This window comes from Rutilus rutilus, assembly GCF_951802725.1.
Source record: "Rutilus rutilus genome assembly, chromosome: 1".
NCBI lineage: Eukaryota > Metazoa > Chordata > Actinopteri > Cypriniformes > Leuciscidae > Rutilus > Rutilus rutilus.
The window spans coordinates 68,084,524-68,095,308 of NC_140209.1; the positions used below are offsets into that span (position 1 = coordinate 68,084,524).

The 10,785-nt window shown below is 42.3% G+C and overlaps 1 protein-coding gene across 2 annotated transcripts in view; it reads left to right on the forward strand.

Annotated features, from left to right (window-relative positions):
- Positions 1–9,674, forward strand: part of LOC311295121 (uncharacterized protein) — a 56,946-nt gene extending 47,272 nt beyond the window's left edge. The window contains exons 7-8 of one of the 2 annotated variants that reach the window (XM_084416332.1): positions 5,569–5,615; positions 5,692–6,665. In XM_084416332.1, the coding sequence (XP_084272458.1) occupies positions 5,569–5,615; positions 5,692–6,248 (604 nt within the window). In that variant the 3' untranslated portion in view covers positions 6,249–6,665. Of the gene's footprint in view, positions 1–5,568; positions 5,616–5,691; positions 6,666–9,540 lie in introns of those variants that run through there. The other variant, XM_084416333.1, reaches the window with a different exon arrangement.
- Positions 9,675–10,785: the final 1,111 nt, after the last annotated feature.

Below are 10,785 nucleotides of genomic sequence, written 5' to 3' on the forward strand. Positions count from 1 at the left end.
ATTAGAGCATTCAATAAATCAGAATCAGTTCTGGGATATGTGGAACAATCTGAGCACAACGAAACCACAAGACCTGCCAATACAAGATGGAGAAATTTGGACAAATCATTTTGAAAACTTATATAAAGAAATCCCATCAAACCAACTTAATGATAATTATAATCTGATCAAACAAAATCTACAAACTCTTGAAGAGACACTTAAAAATAATCAAAATCCACTTGACTTCCCAATTACACATGAAGAATTGACAAACAAACTCAAAAGCCAAAAAGGAAAGAAATCTTGTGGTCCTGACAGCATTCTAGGAGAGATGCTGAAACACAGCACACCTGAGCTGCAGGCGGTGGTGCTCAAACTGTTCAACACTGTACTTAGTTCAGGCTGTTTTCCTGACATCTGGAGCCAAGGACCTATTACCCCAATTCATAAGAGTGGAGATAAATTGGACCCTAATAATTTCAGAGGCATTTGTGTGAGCAGTAATCTGGGGAAGTTATTTAGCAGTATTTTAAACAATAGAATTGTAAGCTTCCTTAACGAACACAATGTCCTGAGCTCGAGTCAGATTGGCTTCGTTCCAAATCACAGAACTACTGACCACATTTACACCCTACACACCCTAATCAATAAACACGTAAAACTGACCAAAAACGGAAAAATATTTGCATGCTTTGTCGATTTCAAAAAAGCATTTGATTATATTTGGCACAACGGATTATATTATAAACTTTTACAAAGTGGTGTAGGGGGTAAAGTTTATGACACTATAAAATCAATGTATTCAAACAACAAATGTGCAATACGAATTGGCAACAAACACACAGAATACTTCACCCAGAAAAGAGGAGTGCGGCAGGGCTGTAGTCTGAGTCCAACGCTGTTCAACATCTACATTAATGAACTAGCGGTGCAGCTGGAGCAGTCTACAGGCCCTGGACTCACTCTACAAGACAGGAGCATCAAGCTCTTGCTGTACGCAGACGACCTGGTGCTGCTGTCACCCACTGCACAGGGACTACAGCAGCACCTGGACCTGCTGGAGAACTACTGCCAGAACTGGGCCCTGGCAGTCAACCTCACCAAGACCAACATTATGGTCTTTCAGAAGAAGCCCAGATGTCAGGAACACAGACACCAGTTCAGTCTAGGCAGCACCGCCCTAGAGCACACGATGCAGTTACCTCGGCCTGGTCATCACTGCACCGGGGAGTTTCAGTATGGCAGTGAATGCTCTCAAAGATAAAGCTCGAAGAGCTCTATACGCAATTAAGAAAAAATTCCAAAACACTGAATTACCGATTCCAATCTGGTGTAAAATCTTCGATAGTGTAATTCAGCCCATTGCGCTGTATGGAAGTGAGGTTTGGGGTCCACTCAGTGATCAGAGCTACACTAGATGGGACAGGCATCCAACAGAAGCCCTACACACTGAATTCTGCAAAATGATCCTAAAACTACAAATGAAAACACCCAATAATGCATGTAGGGCAGAATTAGGCCGATTCCCATTGATTATCAATATGCAAAAAAGATCCCTCAAATTCTGGATGCATCTAAAATCAAGTTCCACAGAATCGCTACATTTTAAAGCACTACAAACCCAAGAACTGAACCCCGAAAAGAGTCTCCTCAGTCAGCTGGCTCTGAGACTCACTAACCGGACTAACCCTACTAACACTGACCAGTCTCAGACCAGCACTGCTTCTCACACACACATCAGGATAAACCAAATTATCAAACACTCTAAAAATACATATCTGGAACATTGGGATCAGGAAACTAAAACACAAAGTAAATTACAATTCTATCGAAATCTGAAATCAAATGATGAACTCGAAGAATATCTCCAGAGTGTGAGAGACACAAAGCAGAGACGGATCCTGAGCAAGTACAGGCTGAGTGAACACAGTCTCGCCATCGAGACGGGCAGACACAGGAAGAGCTGGTTACCCCGAGAGCAGAGGGTGTGTGTTCACTGTAGGACAGGAGAGATCGAGACAGAGACGCACTTCCTCCTTCACTGTCACAAATACAGTTCAGTCAGAGAACTCTACTAAACTGAACTGAACTAAACTGTGGCTAAAAATCTTTGACAGCATCATCAAACCCATCCTCGTATACAGGGCCGGTTCTAGACATTTGGAGGCCCTAGGCAAAATTCATGTTGGAGGCCCCCCACCCCCAATAAAAAACACTTGAAACAAATATGATTCCTAACCTTTTTATTTATACAACATTTAATTTTAAATTTAGTATATTTTTACTTACACAGTACATAAGTTTGGACAAATTACTATTTTTAATGTTTTTGAAAGAAGTCTCTTATGCTCATCAAGCCTGGATTTATTTGATCAAAAATACAGAAAAATAATATAGTGAAATATTATTACAATTTAAAATAATGGTTTTCTATTTTACTATAGGCCTACTTTAAAATATATTTCTGCGATTCAAAGCTGAATTTAGTGTCACGTGATCCTTTAGAAAACTTTATAATATTCTGATTTATTATCAAATGTTAGAAATGGTGCTTAATATTTATTTTATAACATGTGATACTTTTTTTCAGGATTTTTTGATTATTAAAAAGTTGTTTAAAAAAAGTCTTCACTATCACTTTTATATATTTAACACATCTTCGCTGAATATTCCTGTTTTTTTCTGTATTTTGATCAAATAAATGCAGGCTTGTAGAGCATAATAAGAAACTTCTTTCAAAAACATTAAAGATAGTAATGGGTCCAGACTTTTTAATGGTAGCTACTACATCAAACTTTATCTAAGGTAATCTCTTTTTTGTTTAATGAAGATGTTATTGTTCTTGTTGTTATTTTGCTGTTTTATTCAGTTTATTCACAGTTCCAGAATCCCACTTCAGTAGATGAACATGAACCTGCTTTTATAATTGTTTTCATAGCTGCGTTATGGGCAGGATTTTTCCCTCCCATTTAATCAATATTGACTGCAGATATTGTCATATATATCAGTAATATGATATTATGTATTGCATTGCTACCTTAAATATGCTATACACAAATCAAGTGGAAGAGAAAGATACGATCGCTACTGAGCAGGAAAAAAATTCTAATCTAATATTCGTATAGGCTATGATGTCAGGGTATTATCTAATCATCAGCATCAGAATATAGAAGATAGACCCATAGATATGAGATCCTTTATTTGAAACATTTAAAAATGTTGCAGTGTGTTGGTTTTTTAACTTTGAATACAAACGTCTTGTCTTTTACTTTTTTGTAGCTTTTTACTAGTCAGCTCCCAACGCGATGTTATTCGTTGTACGCGCAAATTCAAAGCGTCGCGTCTGGGCACGTTAGACGCTCGCGCTCTTTTAAACTCGTAGACTAGACAAACAAAGCGGTGAATGATTTTTCCAGAAATACGCTGATCTACAGTAGCCCACACGTTTATATTTAAAATACATTGCAATCACTCCAAAATCGATGACCTGCATTTCGAGCTGTGCTTCTTTGCGTGCCTATAAGGCTTTTGCTTCGCACTCGTAGCACCTGATGGATGCGTTCGTTGACCGCCTCTGACCGCCGCTGACGTCCCCTCGGACTTAACTGGCTGGCGCCTCTATATATACAGTCATGGGCTGGCGTTAATGTGATGTAATGTAACAGTCTATGGTTAAGATAAACATCGTCACTATTTTTAGTTAATTAATACATTTTGAAATAAAGATAGGACATTTGTACATTTTTTTTTTTTTGTCCCTCTGTCTGGGCCCCATCCCGCCAATCGGGCCCTAGGCACGTGCCTAGTTTGCCTTTGCGTTAATCCGGCTCTGCTCGTATACGGCTGTGAAATCTGGGGCCCCAAATTTAAACTAAATTACGATTCCTGGGACAAAACCCCTGTGGAAACTTTCCACCTTGAGTTCTGCAAAAACATCCTGGGATCTCACAGAAATGCTCCGAGTCTGGGTTGCCGGGCAGAATTAGGCCGATTCCCCCTCCTATCTGAGATCCAGAAGAGAACCGCAAAGTTCTGGTTCCATCTATCAGACGCGCAGACAGAGAATTACCATCACTGCGCTCTCAGATACAGGGCAGGACACCTTGAGAGCGACCCCATGACACATTTAGTGGAAAAACATCAACTTAATTCAGCAATTCAGTTCAGACACGCAAAAGTAAAAGAAATAGGGAACATAACCAAAGAAGAATACATACAATATTGTCAGATAAAGGTCACACAAGTAAATAAATTAAAAAACTTCCACAAAATAAAGTCTGATTATAAATTGGCACCATACCTGACCGATATCAGTAAGTATGGTCAGAGAAAGCTCCTGACGAGGTTTCGCATTAGTGACCAGAGTCTGTGTGTGGAGACGGGCCGACACAAGCCGAGCCGGAGAGCCAGAGAGCTCAGACTGTGTTCACACTGCACTGATGGAGCCGTAGAGGACGAGCTGCACTGAGACAGACAGAGAGAGAGAGCCAGAGAGCTCAGACTGTGTTCACACTGCACTGATGGAGTCGTAGAGGACGAGCTGCACTGAGACAGACAGAGAGAGAGAGAGAGGGAGAGCTCAGACTGTGTTCACACTGCACTGATGGAGTCGTAGAGGACGAGCTGCACTGAGACAGACAGAGAGAGAGAGAGAGGGAGAGCTCAGACTGTGTTCACACTGCACTGATGGAGTCGTAGAGGACGAGCTGCACTGAGACAGACAGAGAGAGAGAGAGAGAGGGAGAGCTCAGACTGTGTTCACACTGCACTGATGGAGTCGTAGAGGACGAGCTGCACTGAGACAGACAGAGAGAGAGAGAGAGAGCCAGAGAGCCCAGACTGTGTTCACACTGCACTGATGGAGTCGTAGAGGACGAGCTGCACTGAGACAGACAGAGAGAGAGAGGGGGAGCTTTTTTTTATTGTTCACTTTTATATATCAACCTGTACGTATATGTTTGTATATGTCTATTGCTTTGGCAATATTGTGCTATTTTACACAGTCATGCCAATAAAGCTCATTTGAAATGAAAATGAAATGTGGGAGAGGGAGAGGGAGAGGGAGTGTGTGTGTGTGTGTGTGTGTGTGAGAGAGAGAGAGAGAGTGAGTGAGGGAGTTTGTGTGAGAGAGAGAGAGAGTGTGTGTGTATGTGTGAGAGAGAGAGAGTGTGTGTGTGTATGTGTGAGAGTGATAGAGAGTGTGTGTGAGAGAGAGAGAGAGTGTGTGTGTGAGAGAGAGAGAGTGTGTGTGCCCTTGTGTGTGTGTATGAGTGAGAGAGAGAGCGAGAGTGAGAGTGTGTGTGTGTGTGAGAGAGAGAGAGTGTATGTGTGAGAGTGAGAGAGAGAGAGTGTGTGAGAGTGAGAGAGAGTGTGTGTGTGTGTGTGTGTGAGAGAGAGAGAGAGAGTGTATGAGTGAGAGACAGAGGGAGAGTGTGTGTGTTTGAATTTTAATTAGTTTATTTTCCTTTGATAAACAAGAAAATCTCAAATTTATTAATATTGAATACGACTCATAAGTGTACTTTAATGTTTTGTTTCATTATTTGTGTGTGTGTGTGTGTGTGTGTGTGTGTGTGTGTTTTCTAGTGTGGATCACTGTGGAGAGTTCATGATGACATCAAGACTACACAGATGTAAGTCCTCAAACACAGGTTTAGTGTGTTGTTGTTGTAAATGTTGCTGTTGTAATGTGTGTGTTCTTGTGTTCAGATGCCGTTGATCTCACACTGGATCCAAACACAGCACACACTCATCTCGCTCTGTCTGAGGAGAACAGAAAGGTGACGTTTGTGTCTGAGAGTCAGTCGTATCCTGATCATCCAGAGAGATTTGAGCATTATTATCAGGTTCTGTGTGGAGAGAGTCTGACTGGACGCTGTTACTGGGAGGCTGAATGGAGTGGAGATTATACTGGTATATCAGTGTCATATAAAGGAATCAAGAGGAAAGGAGCGAGTGACTGTGTGTTTGGATGTAATGAGAACTCCTGGAGTCTGAGCCGCACTGATCACGGACTCACTGTCTGTCACAATCGTAACTCCACTGATGTTTCTGCTGGTTCAGGATCCTGTAAGAGAGCAGGAGTGTTTGTGGACGTGTCGGCCGGCACTCTGTCCTTCTACAGCGTCTCTGACACACACACACTCACACACTTACACACATTCACACACACATTCACTGAACCCCTCTGTGCTGGATTTGGAGTTTATAGTGTTAACTCTTCAGTGTCTCTGTGTCACATTAAACAACAAACACACACTGACTGACACACACACACACACTGTAACAATTTCTCATTTTTATCAGAAGTATGAAATTACATAAACACATATTCACACACACACTAAAATGCCATTTTTCCAGTTGTGTAACTGATTGTGTGTGTTACTGCATTATCACCGTTATTGATATTCACACACTTTATTTGTGCACAATGTGTTATTAAAATCCTTCAGATGATCTGATTAAAACTGCTGGATCTGAAAGGATTATTATAATCAATAATGTGAGATGAATAACACATCATCTATATAATCATAGAGATAACTGTAAAATGAACATTAATCTACTGTCACCTCCAGTATTTTACTGTTAATTCACATGTTTTATTACAGTTTAATCATGTTATTGTAGTTTATGGTCAATAAACGCTTGTTCCTGTTTCAGTCTGAACATGTTTCTTCAGTTGTTGATCTTTGACTGTTATTTTCATTCATGATAAACGTTTGTCACCCAGAGTTTCACTGTTTTTACACGTTTGCTTTTTAATGTCCAGTTTTGACTGAATCACTTTATGAATCTTCATCAAAAGAGAGTTTTGTCATGATCCACAAACAAAGGAACGGGAAAAGGAAAGATCCAAGTGCAGTAAAGATTTATTTGGGTAATCCAAAATCGTAGTCTTCCAGGCAGAGGTCAAAATCCAAATAATCAATCCAAGAAACAAGAACACAAACAGGAAATACAGGGAACGGAAGTGGCGTGATATAAGACAAGGAATCCGTGACAAACACTAGACAGGCAGGGTATATATAACAAGAACTAACAATGAATAACAGGGAACAGCTGGGTACAATGATGACAGGGAACAGCTGAGTGCAATGAACAGTGATTGGTACTGACAAGGATTGTGGGGAATGCAGTTCATGAATGGGATGACACCGTGGAGACGAGGACCTCTAGTGGACACCAGTGATACACAAACAGACACTGTGACATAACCCCCCCCTCAACGGAGCGGCTACCAGACGCTCCAAGACGTGACAACAGACAAAACAAGAGTCCAGGCGGGAGGTGGAATGGTGAAGGATCAGGGGGAGGGATGGAGGGCCAGGTCCATGAAGGGGAACAAGGACAAGGGTTGACGGCTTAGCCGACGGCCAGGGCAAAACAGACGACTCATCGGGCGGCCAGGGCGGAGACAATCCTTCAGGCGGCCAGGGCGGAGCAGACAGTCCATCGGGCGGCCAGGGCGGAGACGACTCCTCGGGCGGCCACGGCGGAGACTTCGACTCAGGCGGCCAGGGCGGAGGAGCAGACAGTCCATCGGGCGGCCAGGGCGGAGACGACACTTCGGGCGGCCATGGTGGAGACGACCCCTCAGGCGGCCATGGTGGAGACGACCCCTCGGGCGGCCATGGAACATGGTACGGAACAGGAACAGGCTCAGGAACAGGAACAGACACAGGCACCGGCTCAGGAACAGACACAGGCACAGGAACAGACACAGGCACCGGCTCAGGAACAGGCTCGGCGGCGGCCATCTTGTCCGGAGACACAGGCTCGGCGGCGACCATCTTGTCCGGAGACACAGGCTCGGCGGCAACCATCTTGTTTGGGGACACAGGCTCGGCGGCGACCATCTTGTCCGGAGACACAGGCTCGGCGGCAACCATCTTGTCCGGAGACACAGGCTCGGCGGCGACCATCTTGTCCGGAGACACAGGCTCGGCGGCAACCATCTTGTCTGGGGACACAGGCTCGGCAGCAACCATCTTGTCCGGAGACACAGGCTCGGCGGCGACCATCTTGTTCGGGGACACAGGCTCAGCGGCGACCATCTTGTCCGGAGACACAGGCTCGGCAGCAACCATCTTGTCCGGGGACACAGGCTCGGCGGTGGCGGTCCGGAGACACTGGATCGTCAGACGTGACCTGAACAGCCTCTGGATCGTCAGATGTGACCTGAACAGTCTCTGGATCGGCAGACGTGACGTGAACAGTCTCTGGATCGGCAGACGTGACGTGAACAGTCTCTGGATCGGCAGACATGACGGATCGCTGGGGTGGCGCCGGCAGGGCGAGCAGCTCGGGCGGGGCCGGCAGAGCAGGACGCCTGGGCGGTGCGGACAGAGCAAGACGCCTGGGCGGCGCGGGCAGAGCAAGACGCCTGGGCGGCGCGGGCAGAGCAAGACGGCTGGGCGGTGCGTCAGGAACGGCAGTCACCTCCGGGATGGTCTCCATGTTATTTTTTGTTTATTTTTTGTTTATCTGCTCATGTTTATTTTTTCCGACAGTCATTATTACATCAGGATTGAAACAACATGAATATATGATGAATCTCTCTCTCTCTCTCTCTCTCTCATATTTATTTATTGTGTTGAAATGTCCATTAAAGCGGCATTTGCCATAAAAGCGTTTTAAATCCAAATGCATTGTAAAAGTATACAAGTATATATTATATCTATATTAATAAAGCTCAGTTCCAGTCCTTGATTCTGATTTCAGAGTAACACTGACAGACACTCACTGGTTCAATCACTACGATTCATAATGTCAATTATTAGCTTTATTTCACATGTACAAAGTTGCATCAAATGAACGGTTGTTGTTGTTTTCAATGGAAAGAGTTTCTCATTTCCCCAGATTAGTGTGTCAACATGCCCCATTACAAGATCAGTGTGTATTGTTAATAATGCGCTGTTTTCCCCTGTGCAATAACAGTGAAGATGAGAGTGATGTGTGTGGAGAAATGAAGCAGATGTTTATAACTCATGACTGCTCAAAATAGTCTAAACTTATGAAACCTACATATTCTTTTCCCAACAAAACAACATCAATATTTCTCAGTAAAATGAACATTTTGTTTGTAAACATTTCATTAATAAACTTTTACTTGAAAAAATGAGATGATAAACAGCTTGAATCTTTTCATGCTGCAATGGTTCATCAATAGTGGCAGCAAAGTGAAATGTGGACTTTTGTGGGAAATGTGGGACTTGAAAATAAGATAACAAATAAAAGATAAAAAATAACAAAATTGCAAAAATATTTTTTTACAGTGTAGGAAAGAGGATAAATGTATTTTACAGAATTAATTTGAGACAAATCTAACCAATAGATGAAAAACATCAGCATAATTTCATGTGTAAAGCTACAGTTCACTTTCAGGTCAATACAGACCCGAACGCAAAAGCCACAGTTTTAAAGGTTAATATTGCTTACATTTGTTTAAAAAAAAAAATCTGATTTTGACAGTCTTAACAAACCTACAAAATTCCATCTTCGTAATAAAAACTATAGATTAATAAAATAAATAAAATGCTTGTACCTCTTCAGGGTCAAAATGCCTGAGGCTGAGCGGGTCGTAGTCGACGGGGTGGAGAGCCGATGTCTCGTCTGATGGACAAGATCAAGAAACTCTTCCAGGTGATCCTCTTCCAGCATGACAGCAGGGAAATCCATGATAGACCAAAAAAAAAAAAAAAAAAAAAAAATAGAGACAAGGCGTTGCGCACAATGGGAAGCGAAGAAAAACAAATACACACTGTAAAAAAAATATCCTAATTTTACAGAAAATAACTGATTTTTTTACCATCATTTTCTTTAATTTTAAATTGTACTCAAAACACTGTAAAATTACAAATAATATCTGTAAAATAAAAATTCAGCTGTTATTTTCGGTATTGTGACATTAATGACAAATTCCAGTAATTCACATTTTTTATACAGAAAATAGATTTTTCATACAGTATTTTTTCTGTTTTCTTAAATTACATAAAAATGTATGTAAAATGTAATATACATATATTGTATATACAGTGAGGAAAATAAGTATTTGAACACCCTGCTATTTTGCAAGTTCTCCCACTTGGAAATCATGGAGGGGTCTGAAATTGTCATTGTAGGTGCATGTCCACTGTGAGAGACATAATCTAAAAAAAAAAATCCAGAAATCACAATATATGATTTTTTAACTATTTATTTGTATGATACAGCTGCAAATAAGTATTTGAACACCTGTCTATCAGCTAGAATTCTGACCCTCAAAGACCCGTTAGTCTGCCTTTAAAATGTCCACCTCCACTCCATTTATTATCCTAAATTAGATGCACCTGTTTGAGGTCATTAGCTGCATAAAGACACCTGTCCACCCCATACAATCAGTAAGAATCCAACTACTAACATGGCCAAGACCAAAGAGCTGTCCAAAGACACTAGAGACAAAATTGTACACCTCCACAAGGCTGGAAAGGGCTACGGGGAAATTGCCAAGCAGCTTGGTGAAAAAAGGTCCACTGTTGGAGCAATCATTAGACAATGGAAGAAGCTAAACATGACTGTCAATCTCCCTCGGACTGGGGCTCCATGCAAGATCTCACCTCGTGGGGTCTCAATGATCCTAAGAAAGGTGAGAAATCAGCCCAGAACTACACGGGAGGAGCTGGTCAATGACCTGAAAAGAGCTGGGACCACCGTTTCCAAGGTTACTGTTGGTAATACACTAAGACGTCATGGTTTGAAATCATACATGGCACGGAAGGTTCCCCTGCTTAAACCAGCACATGTCACGGCCCGTCTTAA